The 22,197-nt window shown below is 48.0% G+C and overlaps 1 protein-coding gene across 1 annotated transcript in view; it reads right to left on the bottom strand.

Moving 5' to 3' along the window:
* Window positions 1-22,197, bottom strand: part of IMPA2 (inositol monophosphatase 2) — a 183,730-nt gene that overhangs the window by 141,101 nt on the left and 20,432 nt on the right. The window contains exon 2 of the mRNA XM_078650515.1: window positions 10,612-10,745. Within this exon, the coding sequence (XP_078506641.1) occupies window positions 10,612-10,745 (134 nt within the window). The remainder of the gene's footprint in view (window positions 1-10,611; window positions 10,746-22,197) is intronic.

Genomic DNA, 22,197 nt, shown 5'->3' with positions numbered 1-22,197 from the left:
ATCATTTTTCACACAAAACTCCTCAAAACGGTTCACGGCCCGCTGTAGGCCTCCCCGGGTCTTGGATAGGAGTAAGGTGTCGTCGGCGAAGATTAGCATAGGGAATTTGGTCCCTGCCAAGGATGGGGCATCAGTATGGGTAGCCAAGAAGAATTTTGCTACTTGGTCTATAAAGAGTAGGAAGAGAGTGGGCGCGAGAACGCACCCCTGTCGGACTCCTCGGGTTACAGGGAAGGAATCTGTGTGTTGTCCTTGTTCTCCCCACCTTACCCTAGCGTAGTTCTCTTCGTGTAATCTGATAATCATCTCTAGTAATTCTCCAGGCATACCCAAGTCCCTCAATACCTGCCACAATTTACCCCTAGGTACCAGATCGAAGGCTGACTTCAGGTCTATAAACGCGGCAAAGATGGTACCACCGCCTAACGTAACAACCTTCCAAAAACTCATACAAAATCGTAGCACCTGATCAATGGTACTCGTACCAGATCTGAAGCCTGCCTGCATGGGAGACAGTATGTTTTCAGAGTCCATCCACCCTTGCACTCTGGCCAAGATCATACGGGCAATGACTTTTTGGCGGCAGTCGATTAAACTGATCGGGCGATAGTTTCCCGGATTAGACCTGTCTCCTTTTTTATATATAGGAAGAATCTCAGCCCCCTTCCATGTTTTGGGGATGCATGCACCCTTTGCTATAGCATTAGCTATGTTTGTTAAATATGGCACCCAGAGAGCAGTATTGGTTTTAAACAAATCGGCTGGTATTTGGTCCAACCCAGGAGCTTTCCCCCGCTGAGTTAAACCAAGGGCTAACTCTGTCTCAGTATTGGTGAAGGTCAGGATCGTGTCACAAGTGGGCATTACATGCAACTGATTCAAAATAGGGGGAGGGTCAGTGCCTTCTGAGCTAAATTGGGATGAATAATAAGATGTCCAGGCTTCTGGGGACACATGATTAATTGGAGTACGGGAGTCACCATCCTTCCCCCATTTTAAAATGTCCCAGAATTTAGACTGGTTGTTTGACTTGGTGGCATCCAAGAGATCAGCCCAATAATCATCCTCCCACACCCTCTTTGCTTCCCACTGCACTCTTTTGTACCGTTTCCTGGCCTCCTTTACAGCACACATATTTCTAGATTTAACTTTCTCGACTAGAATACTGTGAGCCTCCCTACAATCTTTGTTATACCATTTTTCTCGAATGGCTAGCGGTCGCCCAACGCCCTTCTTACATGGTTTAGAGAGGAGTAGCTTAAGCTCAGAAAAACATTGTTCATGCAAGTCCATAATTTTGTTTGGTTCAATGGTACCCCTCCCAAAGTCCTCTGTCATCATTTTGTTTGAGGCGAGCTTCACCACATTCTCTATATTAGTCTGTATGATTTCATCGCTTGATATTTTAGACCATTTCAATCTCCTCCGATCGTTTGATAAGATTACAGCCCCTTGCCCCTTAGGAGCTGGACCTTCCAATCTTACCACATCGTACAACTTTAATTTCAAAGACAGAGGGTTATGATCACTTTCAGGGCGAGAGACAATTTCCATATCGACCATCAGACTCCGGAATTCCATATTTAAGAAGATGTAGTCTATACGACTTTTTCTCAGGCCATTGTCGAAGGTAAAATTGGCACCAAGGTCGGATGGGGTGCGTCCATTTGCGGCCCTTAATCCCCAGGTGAGACAAAAAGCAGTCCAATTCAGGGCAGCCTCCGTTGCTTTGACAGGTTTACTATTCAATAGTTCCGGTATGTTCCAAGTTGCATCCTCTGCGGACCCCCAGCTATCCCCCGCTAAATAAAGCGTCTCAATGGTGCAATTTAAGTCGCCAGCTAAGACGATCAGTGTTCCTTTGTTCCACCCTGCCAAAAGATTGTCCAAGGCACCCACCGTCAAGGGACATCGACCACCAGGGAGGCCACGAGAGTGAATATTAATAATAAGCATGTCCTGACCACCTTCCTTACTCAACCTAATAGCCAAGATATCGGAATTGTCCTCATAGAGTTCTGTGGTTGTGTATCCCCATGCCTGTTTGACCCACGTTGTCAAACCCCCCGAAGCACGCCCTTTATTGCAGGTTTGAAAAAGTTTATGAAGCCGGCTTTGTGTATAGGTGCAGTAGCCCAAGTTTCTTGTAATAACACTACGTCATATTTATCGATAAACTCCAGCCAGTCCTCAGAATCCAAACGAGCCTTTGCTCCAGCTACATTCGAGGACACAATATTAAATGTCGCTATTGCGAGTTCTGCAGGGTTATTACCTAGATGGGGAGGGGAGGGGGAATTAAATAGGGTGGTGCTTATGGGCATATTTCTAACCCCTTTTTCTTCAGTGTTGGTTTTTAGCACGCTTTCCCCTTCTGCCGGGATCATCATATTTGCCTTTTTGTAGGGCATAAACTGATTACCCAGTGTAGGTGTCATAGAGTGTTTAAGTGGAGTTTGTAATTCTTCCCTGCTATCATCGGTTAGATTAATCGTCGGACTGGGTACACAAAGTCAATCTACCAATTCCAAATCAGACAGTGCTCCAAAGTGATTAAAAAGTGGGGGGTACAGTTGTGGGAGGGGTGTTCTAGGCCCTTGAAACCTCCCATCTCTCACTCTCCACAGGTTTGGGCCTATGGGATAGTTGGTATGTGTATGAGGATAGAAGTAGGCAAGGTATAATGTTTGGACGTCACCCTGACGGGCAAATCTAGCTTTCCGTCGCATTCGGTCAACCACCCAGGGGTCTTTAAATGATATCAAGATACAGTCCCCTTCTAAATCTTTTGTGCCCGTACCCACCCAGTCTACTCTCCTTACACACTCTCCCTGCTGTAATTACACCTAACAGTCCACCTTTTATCACTAACAAATATATAATGATTCTTCCATCAGTTGTCCAACAAACACCCTCCTCTCCCTTCTACCATAATAACACTAACACACAACACACACACTGCACACCACCTCACTTTGTAACTCTTGAAACAAACCAGGCTAAGATAAACACTCTCGCCTCTACTTCATTCACTCCTACACACAACATACACTTTACACATAAAAACATCACCACCCCCTCTACGTCACACCCTCCTCTCACAAACAATACTACACAACCAAATCAGGTGCATGAAACATATACATCAGCACCCCTTTTCACCACACCTCAAAAGCGAAACATATCACACACACCAGCACAACAAGATCTTCAGAGCGCAACACCTCATAATACTTACCATCACAAAATACATACATATACCCACCTTTCAAACCACACAAAGGAACAAACTCCAATGCCAAGCTTTCACTCTTCCACCACACCTAACACAGATACAGCAATACAGCACCTCTCTTCTAACCGCCTCTCATCCATTGGACAATTTAAAACATTACGACATGACCCACATGCTGCACCACCTCCCCTGACTCATACACCTTCCACCTTCAACATACGCAAAAAATATACGCAACATGCCACACCTCACAACTTTGCTTCCCCAAGTCTACCGCACAACAATGTTACACCACAAAAGCAACAGAGCACTCCAACTCATTCTCAAACACCATCTCCAACACATACACATGCAGACCCATCAAAATGCCTTCTTAGCATTCTGGATGAGGAACACGATACAGAACAGCTACACGATTGCTATCCTATTACAGCTAATACCAGCACTAAAAACACACCTGCTACACACCCACACAATACTGATCACTCTCCTACAAAACAAAGTCCCACTATCACAAAAGGCCACTATCTACACTGTCTACTAATAAATGCTCGATCCCTCTCTAAAAACAAGCATCACATCTACGACCTTCTCACCGATGCAAAACCAGACATACTATTCATAACCGAATCATGGTTGGGAGAGGATATGGCTCCAGTCCTGCATGAAGCCATTCCTCTAGGCTATCAAATAATCACCCAAAATCGTATAGCCAAAAAAGGAGGTGGTCTAGCTGTTGTATTCAGGCAAACAATAAATATCACTAAAATTGACAACATCTCCATAAAGAATTGTGAGGCTCTTCTAACAAGATGCAATCCTACACCGTCTTCCACCTGTAACTTCCTGCTCCTTTACAGACCTCCACCTAGCAAGGCAACATTCCCAGACGCACTTCTAGACACAGTTTCAAATCTGATAACAATACACTCCAACCTGTGCATTCTGGGTGACCTTAACATTTGGTTTGATAAAACCAATATGACCCATCCGAAAACAATAATCACTGGCCTAGACGCATTGAACCTGCATCAGATTGTCCCCAATCCGACACACATCGCTGGACATATCCTAGATGTCATTTTTGCTAATACTGAACTAGTTACCTTTCAAACTATAACTCCAGTCACATGGTCAGACCACCACTTGCTTGCTTTCCAACATAAAACAACACTAAGCAACTCACCTAAAACTACCTTACATCCATCCACCTATCGGCCGTGGAACAAACTCAATTTGGAACACTTGGAAACACAACTAACATCCAGTATAAATCTGGAAACCATAAATTCTGTTCAGAATCTATACGAGTGGCTACAGGAAGCTTTTGACATCCTGATACCACTCAAAACCACACAACAGAACAAAAGGAAAAAAGCGCCTTGGAGAAACATAGAAATAAAAAACATAAAACAACAAATTAGAAAGCTGCAACGTACCTGGCTCAAAACAAACGCCAAACAAGACAAACTTCACCTACAAAAAATTAACAGATTATATAAGTCTGCTATCAAAAAAGCTAAAAAAAGGTACTATTCAGACAGAATTCAAAACGCTAAATGTGCAAATAAAGAATTCTATAAAATACTCAATGAATTTCGAAAACCAAATTGCCTAGAAGGAACTCATCCTGTTACTCAAGATTTCACAGACAAACTGCCAAATCATTACAAGGACAAAGCAGACACGTTGGACTCGTACTTACAACAGAAACAAAGCACCAGCACTAACCCTTGTTCAAAACAACTATCCAAGAATGCTCTAATCAAGCCTCTCCGTTCCTTCCAACACATCTCACACGATGAATTTATGGACCTGGTCAAAGCAAGCAGGCCTGCCGGCAGCCCTTCTGACCCCTGTCCGCCACAAACTTTCAAGACAATTCTTTTATCAACGTCTGCTGCCATTCCAGTAAGAAGAATCATCAACGATTCCTTAACTACTGGAATATTTCCAGAAGAACTCAAAAAGTCATACATACGCCCTTTACTGAAGAAAACAAACTTGGACCCGCTGAACCCCGAAAACTACAGACCCATTACAAATGGACCTTTCCTGGGCAAACTGATAGAAAGAGCAGCGTTCGCCCAGATGTCCCAATTCATTGAAGAGAATGACATACTTTCAGATTTCCAAACAGGATTCCGTCCGGGAAGAGGCACTGAATCTTCCCTCCTTGCCATCTGGGATGACCTAAAGAATACAGTTGACCGCAACGGGGTTGCTGCGCTACTCCTCTTGGACCTCTCAGCAGCCTTTGACACGGTTGACCATGACACTCTGAAACAAAGACTTTATGAAGCCGGCATAGAGGGAACTGCTCTAGACTGGATCGCGTCCTACCTTCGAAACAGAACTAATGTCATCCACACCCCACCTTTCTCGTCCAAACCGTACTCCACAAAAGCAGGGGTCCCTCAAGGTTCTATCATCTCGCCCATGCTTTTCAACATCTACATGAAGTATTTACCAGTACTGATCAATAAATTTCACCTCACGTGCTACAACTATGCACATGACACGCAAATACTCCTTCAACTGGAATGCCCCAAAGACATTGGAAAATCACCAATTTTCAGCTGTCTCAGAGCCGTGGATCAGTGGATGACTTGGAGCCATCTCAAATTGAATGCTTCAAAAACTGAAATACTCACGTGTGGCGATTGGAAAAATTACAACCCGCTTGCCGCATGGCCTGATGAACTGGGATCACTGCCTAAAGTATCGAAGGAAGTAAGAAACCTCGGAATGACCATGGACTCCAAGCTGTCGATGAATGTCCAAGTAAATAAACTAGCAAGATCAAGCTTTGCTACTATAAAAACGCTGCGACGAATTTTCCCTCATTTGGGATTTCCACACAAGGTCCAAGCTACCATCTCCCTTGTTCTATCCAAACTCGATTACGCCAATAGCCTCTACCACGGATCACCTTTAACGACCATGAAAAGACTACAACGGATTCAGAACTCGGCTGCCAGACTACTCCTGCATATCAAACCACGAGACCACATCTCCCCTGCCTTGAAAGCCCTGCATTGGTTACCGGTTGCCAGAAGATCCACGTTCAAGCTGCTTTGTATTACCCACAAAGCAATACATGGAGTAGGACCACTCTTCATCAGGAATAAAATCACCAAACACATTCAACAAAGGAACCTACGCTCTAAAGGAGCATCTCGCCTCAAAATCCCACCATACAAGAAAAAAACAATGGGTGGCACATCCTTCTCTGTTCAAGCAGCCAAACTATGGAACTCTTTACCCCCCAACATAAGATCCACCGACAACCACCTTATCTTCAGAAAACTACTCAAGATCTGGCTCTTCCCCACATAGGTACCATACGGAAATAGAAATTTACAGCATATCCCTCTGTATATAAGCATTTGTTTTCACTATAGATATGTATCTATCTTTGTGTATTACTTTATAAAACATGTAAAACAATTATGTTGTTAAGAGAAGAAAAAAAAATAATAATCATCAATAAATAAAAATCATTTTTGGTCTACATGTACATACTTCCATTGTACATCTATGTACCATCCATGTACTTGGATCTGTGTGTCTGTTACTTTTCTCCCGAAAAAAGCATATCCAATGCACTACCCTATCTCTCATCCTGTGCCTCTATCAATATATTTAATCTAAATATACTTACTTTTTTATGTATCTATATATTTTTAATGTACTTATGGATCCAAACTGGATCAGGAGCTTACTTTAAAACATCACGCTACTTCTGTAGTAGGCTCCTGTTTTCACGTTATTGGTCTTCTCCGTAGGGTGTTTCCCATGCTACCTGATTCCACCAGAAGAACTCTGGTTCAGTCACTCGTGTTGAGTAGACTGGACTATTGCAATGGTCTGCTGCTAGCTGCCAATGAAGGGGTCATCGCTAGACTTCAAGTCGTGCAGAACACGGCTGCCCGCCTTGTTCTAAACGTCCCGGCCAGAACCCCCTCAAAACCCCTTCTAAAAAAACTCCACTGGCTTACTATAAAACAGAGAGTGCTGTTTAAAACCTGTTGCACTATCCATAAGTGCCTGTCTGGTAATGGCCCGGAGATCTTAACAGGGAAATTTTCCCCATATACTCCCGTAAGAACTCTGAGATCTGGAGACCATGAACTACTATGTGTCCCCAGATTCTGGAAATCACGACAAGGTGGTAGAGCCCTGTCAGTGGCCGGCCCGAAACTCTGGAACGAACTCCCACTGGAAATCAGAGCTTGCAGGGATCATCTTCCTTTCAGGAAAAAACTAAAAACTTTTTTATTCAACTATTAATACTTGTAGTACTATAGTTACACATGACAGGGCTATTTGCTTTCTGACGTTGCCAATGGCGCGGAGATACTCCCTAGGGAGTCGATTCCCAGCGCGGTATAAGCTTGCAAATAAATAAATAAATAAATCTATATACTTATCTCTTTCTTCTAATTTAGCATTTCCAATGCACTAGCCTATTTCTCAGCCTATACTTCACTCAATATATCTTCTAGCCCAACCTTCAGACTCCTCTCAAACTTCTTTCTACTACTCCTTCTAATGCACTACCCTATCTCGCATCCTATAGATCTATCAATATATCCTCTACATCCACTCTCTCATTTATCCCAAACCCCATACCACTACTATGATCGCCAAAATAACCTTTTCTAGACTCTCTCCTGCTCTACCCCTCCATGCATCATCTGACACCTTTTTACTACACCGATCCCCTAAAACAAACATTTTTAAACTCTCCCCTCTGACTCCTTCCCTCCAAAACTCCTTTTTACTCATCCAAAAGCCTCTTCCTACTACTAATATATAAAAAAAATCTTTTACTCTTTTATCCCTCCACTATCCTTTTTTCAATAAAAATTAACAGACTAACATGTTTCACTTCTCAAATTCCATATTCAACTATACTAATATACTGCCTAAATAACTGAATAACATATCTACTACTCAAATTACTTCATATTTATACTATACTAATTTTCAAGACTAATCCTTTATGGGTTCCGGAGTGGCGTGCTACTCGCCAGAAAAGCGCTTCAACGCCCATCAGGGGTAACAAGTGCTATATGAATGCAAATCTTTCTTCCCCTTTTATCCATCCGCTATCCTTCTCAGTCCAAGTAACAGACTAATATCCACCACTGAAATTACCTCATATTTCACCATATTAATTCACCACTAATCCTCTATAGGCTCCCTGAATAGCATGCGTCAACAAGCGAGCGATAGATAAATACGAACCTTTGTCCTACTCTATCCTTCTGCTATCATTCCAAATCCAAATAACTGATTAACTTATCCACCACTTAAAATGTACTTGCATGTTTCACTATACTAATTCAACACTAATCCTCTGTGGGTCCCGGAGTAGCGTGCTACCCGCCGAAAAAGCGCTTCGACGCCTCGTCAGGGGTAGTAAGCGCTATATAAATGCAATTACAATACAATACAATACAATACATAAAGGATTTCTGTAGGGGATGATGGTGGGAGTGGGCGATGTTTGTTTAACCAGTATATTACTTTATTCCGCAATTCCTCTTGGGTCTCCTTAGTGCCGTCCCTTAGGGGAGCCACACCAGTTAAAACTATAGTATATCGGGACGCTTCTGGGGGTAGGTTGACTCGAGGTGAGGGGCGCAGCTTTGGTTTACCCACCGACTGAGTCCTAGAGGATTGATGGTTATTAGGTTGTTGGGCCATGACCCGAGACCCAAGTTTTGCAGGATGTATACCCTGTGCAGGGCGATGGGTTGAGGCATTGGATTGTGGGGTGGAGACTGTAGGGTTACGGACCTTTGTCCGAGGTTTAGGTATGGGTTTAGGGTTGGGGGGGGGCTGAGCTGGAGTCACTACTACTGGGGCCTGTGGGGTACTCTCAACGACCTGTGAAATGTTAGATTTCATTTGTTTTAGACTAAGACTAGCTAAGGTAACAATAGTCTTGTCCATTTCTAATAGGTTATTTTCTATTCTAGAGAGTCTGAGTTCCAAGGGGGATAAAAGCTTTTTCAATGTCTCCCATACAATTTTAAGGAAACTTTCATCACCCCCCTGTTGCTCGCCAGGCTCACCTACCGAACCCTCTAAGGCCCCCTCAACTAATTCTGGGATGGTGTTCTCCATGGATGAATCTAATTCTTCGCTGTCTATACTGTTCCCAGTGTCCTCGCCCTTCAAAGAGATGTTTGTTCGGGGAACCTCATTGGCCACCCTATTTAACTCTGGGTGTCGACGCTTGTTAAAGAATTGTGCCCTTGCAATTTTGGCCTTTTTGCGGGCATAAGCTAGTCGCGCAAGGCGTTTCCTTTTGTGAATAGCATCTCTTTTATTGATGCTTACAGATGGTTTAGACGTCTCAAATTTTTTAGGGATGCCTACGACCTCTCTAGATGTGTTCAACAACAAAGTCTGGGTGGGCTTAGGAGATGCCATTACTGGAATAATAGGCTGCACTAAAGGTGGAATTGGCGGGGGACAATGGATATCCGCACTGATTATTAATGGCCGGGGACCAGACAGGCGCTCCGGCGTTTTAGCGGAGGCGATGTTTCCTAAAGATGATTTTTTTTTTTAGAAAGGGCTAAGTCCTGAGATAATCTTCGTGCCGCTTCTAACTCTATGGATACTCTATGTTGCATCTTACTAATTTCCAAGTCAATAGCCGTATTAGTCTTAATAATGAAATCGTCAAGGGTCCCATTGGGCTTATGCCCTCCCTTAGCAGTTTTACTACGACTACTTCGTGTGCACATATTGACCCGTAAGAAAAAATAGATTATACAAAATATAGAGGCAACAAGAGGGGTGGCCCAGTCCAGTCCTCTCAGTCCTCGAACGGCCTCAAACGGCCCGCTCTTTGCCCGGTCTTCGCCCCGTGCTGCGTCCCGCGCTGCGGGAGATAGATGCTAGGATGTAGGGGGCGTAATGGGCGGTGGGCGGGCCAGCAGGGAGAGCGGACCGGAAGCTGGCTATCGGTCACGCAGGGACTCCTGGTTGTTGGAGTCCCTGCTACGCTCGCAGCCCCGCTGGTTACCAATTGCCCGGGTCCGCCTTACCTCTTCTCCCTTCTGATGTGCTGCCCCTGATACAGCGAGGCGATGCGGCACCCGCGAAGCGGGTGCGGCGAGGTGCAGGGCGGGTGGCAGGAACGTCACGAAAGTATTCTCCTGGCAGGCGTTCTGTGCTGGCAAAGTCTTTAGGCAACAAGGATTCTACTACTCATAATAATTAAGTATATGTGTGTGTGCCTTTAAATATTACTTGCTCCCAAGTCTATAGTTCCCTTGCCCTGCCAAATACAGTTAAAATAATGCTCTTTTAGCATGTACGCCAAGGCAAATTTCACAATGAGAAGCACTTACCTGTGAGAGGGGAACTTCTCCCTGAGAGCAGAGATAATTAACTCCTCGACAAAGTGGTCCGTTTCTGTCACCAAGTCTACTGCAGACGTTTTCGTTGACACCCGTTTTTCTTTTGTAAGAGCGTTCCTAATCACCTGCACATGAAAGGAAAAACAGGTTACTTTAACTCAGCTGCCTGCAGTAGGTTTAACTAGAGAATTGGAGATATGACCGTCGTTCATTAAAAAAAGGAAAACAGAAAGTAGAAAAACACAGCATCAACTACAGGAAACACAGGCTTATGTATTGATCGAGTAGATAAAATATGGGGTGGCACCTTACTATGAAATGCAAGGTTTTTCCACATTTCTGCGCAGGCACTGCAGGGAAGGTTTTGTCCTGCCTCACCTGCCTCGTATTGTGGGAGAAGTAGTCTTGGGGGGTGTGGTCCGGGGTTCAGGAGGACAGCCTCCCCCAGCCGCTGGGGCGGGGAGGGGAGGAGGCTTCACGAGGAGGGGGTTGCTGACACAACGTGGCTGGGGCCGCCGGGTCCAGTGCTGCAAACACACACGTCCACGAGATGAGAGGCTGTGCGTGCTCACATGGGCGGTTACAGGTAGACACGACCCTGCCATGGGGCTAGAAATGCTGCAAGGCCACTTGCTGACTCTCAGTTTAAAGGGTCAGTTTGAGCAATTAGAACGTGTACATCACAGCAGAAGAGGTCTCCCAACTTTCCTTCGGAAAAAAGCGCTTCCTCCATATTGGGAAACGCACCAAACTGGACCTTCTTCATTGTTTTGCAAAAGGCCTATCCGAGCAAATCGTTTAATGAATTGCGCAGGACTGTACTGCATTGCACTTGCATTTAAATAGTGTTTCAGAGCGTCTCATATAGAAGCCCCATTAGGCCCAGCTCTGGGATTCTCAACTGGGAGTGCCATGAAAATACCTGGGTGGGTTATGAAGATGCATCTGAGAAGCAGGCTAACATCAACCAAAGTTTACTGGATACATGGGAGGGGGGCATTGCTGCTCCCGCTATATTAAACAGCATCACGCACAGATCCATCAAACTACTGACTGATAGGACTACTTGATGTTGAAGTTATTACATGAACTAGAAACTTGGGTTCCACACCATCATCTTTTCCCATTCTTTATTTTATTTTATTTATTTAAGACATTTATATAGCGCGACTGTCACCTTACAGGCATCCTGGCGCTGAGATAACCCCAGAGGGGGGAGCATGGGGAGGGGCAGCAGTTCAATGGCCAGCAATTTAACATTTAGGAAACAGCCAAGTTTTGACACGTTTCCTAAAGGGAAGAAGTTCTTTCGTTTGACGGATATCGAGGGGCATACTATTCCAGAGTTTAGCAGCCGCAACTCTGAAAGATCAGCCTCCGGTCCAAACTTTTTTAAATCTCGGCACTTTTACAAGGGATGCTGTTGTGGAGCGAAGTGCTCTGGTTGGAGAGTACCAGTCAAACATGGCTTGCAGAGAGCTGGGCCCAAGTCCATGCAGGGCCTTGAAAACGAGACAGAGGGACTTAAAGGCCATCGCTGTTTCAACGGGAGCCAGTGGAGTTCGGCCATCGCAGCTGTGGCCGAGGATCTTCTTGGCCAGCCAAGGGCCAGTTTAGCAGCGGCAGATTGTACTCTTAGAAGTCTGTCTAACATAAAGGCTGGGGACTCGAGTAGCAGCGCATTACAATAGTCCAGGCGACTAAGAATAGTACACCTGACTATTAACGCCCGGGCCTGTAGAGGAAGTAGTGGCAGGATCTTACGTAGGGATCGAGTAAGGGCTGAACAGGTGGACACTGTTTTCGCAACCTGGGCTTCCATACTGAGTTTGTTGTTCATCATAACACCCAGGTTGCGAACAGTAGTCACCGGCTGGGGTTTTTCCGAGGATTCTGGGGGCCAAAAATCCATCGGGAAAGGACGAGGGATCCGGCTTCCTGCACAGTATAGATCAATTCTTTTTTATTGATGCTGCAGTAAAGTTGTAACCCAGCAGAGTGCCTACAACCCCAAGGGGCTGGCAGTGTGCGAACGCCAGATAGAAATATATACACAGCGTCTTGCCTACAACCCTGGGGCTGGCAGCGCTATTGAAGCAAATAGCCATACGAAAACATGATAAACCCAAAGAACAAAACCCCCCCACCCCTATTGTTTCATAAAGTGTAGTTAAGTGGTCAGTGATGGGATTCGATCCTGTCAAAAGTCAACGGGTGTTAGGGTCGGCGTCTCCGAGAGTTTAGGTGGAGGTTGTAATCGATGGGGGTCAATCAATCATTCAATCATGGTATTTGTATAGCGCGCTACTCACCCGGAGGGTCTCAAGGCGCTTGGGGGGGGGGGGGGGAGGTCCGCTACTGCTCGAACAGCCAGGTCTTGAGCTGCTTCCTGAAGGAGAGGTGGTCTTGGGTCAGACGTAGGTGGATGGGGAGGGAGTTCCAAGTCTTGGCTGCCAGGTAGGAGAAGGATCTTTCTCCCGCGGTGGCTCTTCGAATGCGTGGAACGGCGGCGAGGGCGTGGTTGGTCGATCGTAGCTGGCGGGTGGGAGTGTGGAAGGTCAGGCGGTTGTTGAGGTACCTGGGGCCCAGGTCGTGGAGGGCCTTGTGTGCGTGGGTGAGGAGTCGGAACGTGATTCTCTTGCTGACGGGGAGCCAGTGCAGGTCTCTCAGGTGTCCGGAGATGTGGCTGTGTCGGGGGATGTCCAGGATGAGTTGTGCGGAGGCGTTCTGGATGCGTTGGAGTCTTTTCTGTAGTTTGGCTGTGGTTCCGGTGTAGAGGGTGTTTCCGTAATCCAGTCGGCTGGTGACGAGTGCCTAGGTCAGCAGCCAAAGTAATTTCAGGTACATTAATCATGTCAGTTCAATGAATTCAGTAGATTGAAGATGTATAAAGGGAGCCTACTCTATAGCATAGTTGTATGGTCTTGGTTCCACTGCTAATGACAACTTCTCCATGCCCAGGATGAACCAGAGTTTGTGTAACCAAGTTGGGTATTGAGGGCTCCTGTCAGTACCCTATAGAGCAAGGATCGCTTGATGTGCCACACCTAAAGCTGATGCCATTTGCTTCTCTCACCACGGGCGCAGTGAAAAGGTCAGAGGATTGGGAAGCCCAGGGATCGTTTAAGCTGGAAACCTAGGGATAGAGGTTTCAAACGCACTCTCAATGTCAGGTCAATCAATCAATCAATCAACATTTTTGTAGAGCGCGCTATTTACCCGCTAGGGTCTCAAGGCGCTGGGAGGGGGGCGCTACTGCTCGAATAGCCAGGTCTTGAGTTGTTTCCTGAAGGAGAGATGGTCCTGGGTCAGCCGTAGGTGGGTGGGGAGGGAGTTCCACGTCTTGGCCGCCAGGTAGGAGAAGGATCTTCCTCCGGCGGTGGCTCTGCGAATTCGTGGGACGGTGGCAAGGGTGAGGCTGGCGGAACGAAGCTGGCGGGTGGGTGTGTCCCAGAAGCGAGCAAGTTTGGGGCATTGCCATAGAAGGTGGAGCAGCGAACCTGTCCCCCCTCAACCCTTCCAGGATTTCTTAGGCGTTCAGTGTTGCAGGAGCTGATTCCTGCTGAGGTCAATTACCAGTAGGACACGATTTTGTATGCTGTTTCTGTACCGGATATGTTGGGCACAGTGTGGCGGGATATATGAAAAATGTCAGTCCATTCCGCATCAGAGTGTTCAACCAATTTCTTCTTCCTACCTCCTCTGCCCCGCAGAGCAAAGCAAATGGTTGTCTTCCCTTGAACTCAGCGATAAGTCATCTATTGTTTTTCTTAAGTATTAACCATTTCTCAAAAGGAGTCAAGGGGTCTCTGCATGGGGCTGGACGGCAGACTGTATCACCCAATGTCAAACCTGAAGATATTGGATACGATCCGCTGCCTCAAGGCCATAATCTATTTTTATTTGGTCAAAGTGAATTGTACCTTGAGGGTCAAACATGCAGCCAATCCGCTTACAGACGCAGTTGTGCCATCGTCTGAACCAGTTGTGCTGAAACCCTGGAGTGAAAGCTGGATTATTGAGGATAGGTGTCATTGGGGAGAGAAATAAATCTAACCCTGCTTTGGTTGCCACCACATCACATACACGGAAGATCGAGCTTGTGACCGGAGAAGAGTAGAGTCCTCAAGCCATATGCCTTTGAGGAAGTCACTGCCTGACCCATCAAGCACCAATGCTTCTTGGTGAGGGGCCTGCTCCATTCTACTAAGAATAGTAGCTGTGGGGCCTGATAATACTGCAGTAAGGAGGGGTTTGCGAGGTCACCATTGCATGCTGGACGATAGATAAGATGATTGTGGAGGTGAGGTTCCACCCCCAACAAACCTATTGGTATCGACTTGCATTGAACGGAGGGCATGTTTAGGAGGGAGGGGGTCAGCGGTAGGGCAGGTAAAGAATGTGTGGTAATGTGGCCATTTTAAGAGAATCCCAGGGGTTACCAGTTGTGAATATCCGACATGGATTTGTTCGGTTATCATCTTGTAATGGTTTGGGGTTTGATCCCAAGGTTGGGATAGAGACAAAAGCCCAGTCAAATGGAAAATAGGCATGTAGGAAATATTCATTTGGAGGTGAGACAGAAATATTCAAAATTTGAGATTTTTGCATTTTGACTTTGAAGCCAGAGAAAGTTTTAAAAGTCTGAAGTTCCATGGCCAAGGCAGGGAGAGATATCTGTGGATTCGAGATGGCTTTTTGAGGGGAAGCCACTCTTTAATGCATCCAGGGAGTCCGCTGTCTGAGACGGGAGTGGGGTTGGTGGATAGGCTGTGAGGTAATCTGAGGGATCAGCGGGGGCCCCTGCTGTTTCTGTAGAGAGAGTTTTATAAAAAATTGTGGAATTATCTGCAAACTGTGGATCTGAATGCACCTCTGTAGTCGGGGAGATGCAGATTATGTATGGACCCAGAATGAATCTTGGTCTGCATGCAATGTGCCAACAGTTGTCCACAGTAATTGCTGCCAAGACAGAACTTATGCTTCAGACGAACTAAGGAATACTCTGATCTGGCTAAATCTTATCTTTCCAGCTCTCTCCAGACCTGTGGGCCCCCAAAGCATTTATGTATTGTCTCAAGTGTTAGAACTTTCAGCTCATGGGTCCGCTGTTTCAATTTCCTGGTATGATTTTCAGAAGTGGACATGGCAATGATCTCTCTAAGGCAGCAGTAGATGGGTTTGCCTCCGTAATATAAATAAGTATGGTGAGTCAAAGGTGCGTGGAAAGAGCGGGATCACGGAGCTATGAAGGAGTACCTTACTAGCGTCTTCAGGGCTGAGGTCGCCATGAAGTCATTGATGTGGGCGTATGTGTTGTGTGCTGCTGAATAATGAGTGCAGTCCCTCGTATTAGGGTGTTTTGCGTGCCAGATATCACCCAGGCTACAGTCTGCTAACCAACGCATACCCTGCTGGGTGAAAGTCCCCGTTTGGTCAGAGCGTTTGACAGAACTGTCAAGGTTGTTATCCATGACTAGATTAAAGTTGCATCCGACCAGTATAGCAGCATCTGGGGTCTGAAGTACAGGAGAGAGGGCGTTCATGTTAAACAATTCCTGCTGGTCATTGGGTGCATATATTTTTGCAAGGGTCAAATAGAAGGGGACAAGTTGAAGTCAGTATGCCAGGAGGAGTCCCTTATCCTCAGTCACTTTATAGACTATGTCCCTCCTAAAGCTTGTGGAAAACAAAATAGCGACCCCTCCTCGCTTCGAGGAGACTGAAGACCACTGGTGGCGTGGGAACCAGCAGAATTGCATGCAATGTACATCTTTGGGCAGTAAGTGCATTTCTTGGAGTACGCATATATCGCTGTCAGAGCGCTCTATAAGGGATAGAATTGCTTTCCGTTTAGGGTTATTAAGGCTTCTGACATGGAGGCTCTGGATTTTAATTTTCAAAACAATCAGTCAGGGTAGTGCTGAGGCCGGACTTGCTTTAGGAGAGGAAGAAAAGGCAGGCAGAGTGGGAGCCCAGTGGGAAGTTCTGGCACCAGACCCCATCCCAAATTGTCTTAGTCTAGTCATGAAGGCTGAAGGAATGATAACCCCAGAAACAGTTATGAAAAAAGAACGTCATAATTAAAACAGTTTAAGAAAAACTCAATTAATAATGGTGTTCCGCATAGTCGACTAAGCCAGGAGCAGAGAAACCAGGAACGGGTTTCCAGTAGAAAAATGTGATGTGTTCACGTTCTGTTTTAGGCTATTTCTTGTTGCGGTTACAATTTCTACCCACACACATGAGGTACCATTTGTATTGGGAGAATTGGGGGAATTCTGGGTGGGTAAAGGTTTGTGGCTTCCTGCAGATTCAAGAACTTCCCATCATCACAGAAATGTGAGGAAAATTTGTTTTTTGATAAAGTTTGAGGTTTGCAAGGGATTCTGGGGAACAGAACATGTGTGAGCCACACAAGTCACTCATCCTCTATTCCTCTGGCTGTCTAATTTTCTGAAATGAACAGGTTTGCTAGGTTTCCCTAGGTGCTGGCTGAGTTAGGGTCCCAAATCCACAGCCAGGCATATTTAAAACAAGCACTGGCATAGCCAATAGGTCTCGCCTTCGGGACCTTATTAGTGTCTATTTATCCAGCACAATATCCTTGGTGCAACACCATCAAGTGTTGCATGGCTAAACATTTATAAGGTCCCAAAGGCGAGACCTATTGGCTATGTCAATGCTTGTTTTGAGTGAGTGGCCGTGCAGGTATGCCACGGTGAGGTAGAGGGGCTGCAAGTGCTTTTACAGGAGCCCATGTGACATTGCGCCTCTTCAAAATTTATCTTGGGTCTGGTGTAATACTTCTAGCCCCTATTCGCATGTTGGTGTACGTGTTGGTGGTGGTGTTGGAGGACGTGGTGGATGTGGATGTGGTGGTGGTGGTGATGGACGTGGTGGAGGATGTGGTGGTGGTGGACATGGTGGTGGTGGACGTGGTGGTGCTGGTGGTGTACGTGGTGGTGGATGTGGTGGTGGACGTGTTGGTGGACATGGTGGCGGACGTGTTGGTGGACGTGGTGGTGGTGGATGTGGTGGTGGACATGCTGGTGGTGGACATGGTGGTGGTGCACATGGTGGTGGTGGTGATGGACATGGTGGTGGTGGATGTCGTGGTGATGGAGGACATGGTGGTGGACGTGGTGGACAAGGATGTGGTGGTGGAGGACGCGGTGGTGGTAGCAGATGTGGTGGTGGATGTGGTGGTAATGGTGGTGGTGGACATGGTGGGGGACAGGGGTGGTGGTGGACAGGGGTGGTGGTGGATGTGGTGGACATGGTGGTGGTGGACGTGGTGGTGGATGTGGTGGTGGACGTGAGTGTGGTGGACGTGGTGAACATGGTGGTTGTGGTGGATGTGGACGAGGTGGTGGTGGTGGACGAGGTGGTGGTGGTGGACGTGGTGGTGGTGGAGGACGTGGTGGTGGTGGAGGACGTGGTGGTGGTGGAGGACGTGGTGGTGGTGGACGTGGGGGTGGTGGAAGTGGTGGTAGTAGACGTGGTGGCAGTGGACGTGTGGTGATGGTGGTGGTGGTGGATGTGTTGGTGATGGACATGGTGGTGGTGGACGTGGTGGTGTTGGACATGGTAGTGGACGTGGTGGTGGTGGAGGTGCTTGTGGTGGTGGGGGACGTGGTGGTGGACATGGTGGTGGACATGGTGGTGGACATGGTGGTGGTGGTGGACGTGGTGGTGGTGGACATGGTGGGGGTGCTTGTGGGGGACGTGGTGGTGGTGGATGTGGTGGACGTGGTGGTGGTGGACATGGTGGTGGTGAACATTGTGGATGTGGTGGTGTTGGTGGACGTGGTGGCGGTGGACGTGGATGTGGTGGTGGTCGTGGTGGTTGTGGATGTGCTGGTGGACGTGGTGGTAGTGGTGGGCATGGTGGTGGACGTGGTGGTGGATGTGGTGATGGTGGACGTGATGAGGACGTGATGGATGACGTGGTGGTGGTGGACACGGTTGTGGTGGAAGTGGCGGTGGTGGACGTGGCAGTGGTGACGTGGTGGTGGACGCGGGGGTGGACATGGTGGTGGTGGACGTGGTGGTGGACGTGGTGGTGAACGTGGTGGTGGACATAGTGGTGGTGGTGTACTTGGTGGTGTACGTGGTGGTGGTGGACGTGGAGGATGTGGGGGTGGACGTGGTGGAGGACGTGGTGTTGGTGGAAGTGGTGGTGGTGGACGTGGTGGTGGTAGTGGTAGACGTGCTGGTGGTAGTGGTGGTGGTGGTGGACATGGTGGTGGTGGTGGTGGACGTGGTGGTGGACGTGGTGGTGGTGGAGGACGTGGTGGTGGTGGAGGACGTGGTGGTGGAGGACGTGGCGGTGGTGGACATGGTGGTGGTAGACAGGGTGGTGGTTGTGGACGTGGTGGTGTTGGTGGACGTGGTGGTGTTGGTGGATGTGGTGGTGATGGTGGAAATGGTGATGGTGGACGTGGTGGTGGATAAGGTAATGGTGGACGTGGTGGTGGACGTTGTCGTGCTGGATGTGGTGGTGGACACAGTGGTGGTTGTGGACGTGGTGGTGGTGGTGGACGTGGTGGAAAGGTGATGGTGGACGTGGTGGTGGACAAGGTGATGGTGGACGTGGTGGTGGACGTTGTCGTGCTGGATGTGGTGGTGGTGGACGTGGTGGTGGTGGACATGGTGGTGGTGGACATGGTGGTGGTGGACGTGGTGGTGGTGGATATGGTGGACGTGTTGGTGGTGGACGTAGTGGTGGTGGACGTGGTGGTGGTGGTGGAGGACGTGGTGGTGAACGTGGTGGTGGACGTGGTGGTGGACGTGGGGGTGGTGGAAGTGCTGGTGACCACCGACAACATGACCACCTTCAAGACAGCCTCCCGGAAACACCACCAATTGATCCGATCCACCAAGAAATCAGCATTCAAGGACCGACTCAACAACAACGCCCATAACAGCAAGGAACTATTCAACATCGTCAAAGAATTCACCAACCCCACCGCAGCCGCAAACGACATTACTCCCTCCCAAAACCTCTGCGACTCGCTATCCTCCTTCTTCTACAACAAGATTGCCGACATACATAACAGTTTCGAAAGCACTTCCAATGAACATTCCTCTCCACCCCCCTCCGAACCTAAACCGCCCTCTAACAACCTCAGCGCCTGGAACCCAATCACCACTGAAGACACCATCCGCCTAATGAACTCCATCCATTCTGGCTCGCCAACCGACCCCTGTCCCCACCACATCTTCAACAAAGCAGACTCCATCATCGCACCCCATCTCCGTGATGTCATCAACTGCTCCTTCAACTCCGCTACCTTCCCAGAAAGCTGGAAACACGCCGAACTCAGCGCCCTCCTGAAGAAACCCACAGCAGACCCCTCTGAACTTAAGAACTACCGCCCAATATCCCTCCTCCCATTCCCTGCCAAAGTCATTGAGAAAGCCGTCAATAGCCAGCTCGCCGCCTTCCTTGAATCCAACAACTCCCTCGACCCATCACAGTCCGGCTTTCGAGCCAAACACAGCACCGAAACCGCCCTCATTGCAGCGACAGACGACATCCGAACGCTACTGGACAACGGAGAAACAGTGGCCCTCATCCTACTCGACCTCTCCGCCGCCTTCGACACAGTCTGTCACAGCACCCTCATACAACACCTCAGCAACATCGGCTTACAAGGAAAAGCCTTGGACTGGATCGTCTCATTCCTCGCCGGGAGAACCCAGAGAGTCCGACTTCCCCCATTCAAATCAGAGGCCACCGAAGTCATCTGCGGAGTACCAACAGGATCATCACTCAGTCCCACCCTCTTCAACGTCTACATGAGTCCACTCGCACCCATCGCGCGTCAACACAACCTTAACATCATCTCCTACGCTGACGACACCCAGCTGATCCTCTCCCTCACCAATAACCCTAACAACGCCAAAACCAATCTTCACGAAGGCATGAAAGAAGTAGCCGAATGGATGAAAAACAGCCGCCTAAAACTTAACTCAGACAAAACAGAGGTCCTCATCCTAGGATCATCCCCCTCTGCCTGGGACGACTCTTGGTGGCCCTCGGCTCTGGGCACAGCACCTATACCCACAGACCACGCACGTAACCTCGGCCTCATCCTAGACTCCTCACTCTCGATGAACAGACAAGTCAACGCCGTCTCTTCCTCCTGTTTCAACATACTTCGTATGCTCAAAAAAATCTTCCGTTGGATCCCCTTTGAGACAAGAAAGACTGTCACCCACGCACTGGTCACGAGTCGATAAGACTATGGAAACACCCTCTACGCCGGAATCACAGCCAAACTACAGAAAAAACTCCAACGCATCCAAAACGCATCAGCGAGACTCATTTTGGACATCCCTCGCCAAGAACACATTACCGGTCACCTGAAAGACCTCCACTGGCTTCCCGTCAACAAGAGAATAACGTTCCGTCTCCTCATCCATGCACACAAGGCCCTCTACAATATAGGACCCGAATGCCTCAACACCCGACTTTCCTTCTACACTCCCACCCGCCAACTAAGATCCTCCAATCAAGCCCTCGCCGCAGTTCCACGCATCCAAAGATCCACCATGGGAGGAAGATCCTTCTCCTACATGGCAGCCAAGTCCTGGAACTCACTCCCCACTCACCTCCGTCTTACACAGAACCACATATCCTTCAGAAAAGAACTTAAAACCTGGCTATTCAATAAATAATTAACCCCCTCCCCAAGCGCCTTGAGACCCTCTGGGTGAGTAGTGCGCTATATAAATCCCTGAACTTGAACTTGTGGTGGACGTGGTGGCAGTGGACGTGTGGTGATGGTGGTGGATGTGTTGGTGATGGACATGGTGGTGTTGGACGTGGTGGTGGACATGGTGGATGTGCTGCTGGTGGTGGTGGACATGGTAGTGGACGTGGTGGTGGTGGAGGTGCTTGTGGTGGTGGTGGTGGACGTGGTGGTGGACATGGTGGTGGACATGGTGGTGGACATGGTGGTGGTGGACGTGGTGGTGGTGGACGTGGTGGGGGTGGACGTGGTGGGGGTGGACGTGGTGGGGGTGGACATGTGTCACATTTCACTCGTGAATGGATGTGTGGAATGGCTGTGAAGTCAGTTGAACTACATGGCCCAGAATGCTTGGGGGCGATGTCCTTCCTCTCTTTCCACACTTTCCTTTTTGTACTCTTCCTGTTTCTTGATCCGGTGCTTGTCACCTGAACCATGGAGTCAGTTTCAGCAGGAAGCACCGCAATTCCAGTGAAGCCGTCGCGGTGATTTCTACCCGTTTTTCTACTGTTTTCCTGTTGCCAGCCCGTCAGGAGAGTTTGTTTAATATCGTGGAGGTTTGTGAAGCGCTTTCCCCGATCGCGCACTGAACGCGCTGGGATTGGGAAGGAGCGCAGCTTGGTACATTAGTATCAGCTGAAGAATTGTTTCTTTCCACGAGGAGGTAAGGCGCCTGTGGCGCGACCCTGTTATTGAACCTGAAATAGAGCGGCTGCTCTAAACTATGGATATACTCAAAGAATGTTGAAGGCTCAAGTTAAGCAAAGGATTGTGAGTTGTTGTGAAGGGTGGAGTTAAAACCCTATGACACGTGCAA

Source organism: Lissotriton helveticus, chromosome 7 (assembly GCF_964261635.1).
Source record: "Lissotriton helveticus chromosome 7, aLisHel1.1, whole genome shotgun sequence".
Taxonomy (NCBI): domain Eukaryota; kingdom Metazoa; phylum Chordata; class Amphibia; order Caudata; family Salamandridae; genus Lissotriton; species Lissotriton helveticus.
Note: the sequence above shows the minus strand (reverse complement) of the source record. Positions and strands in the feature narration are given on the sequence as shown.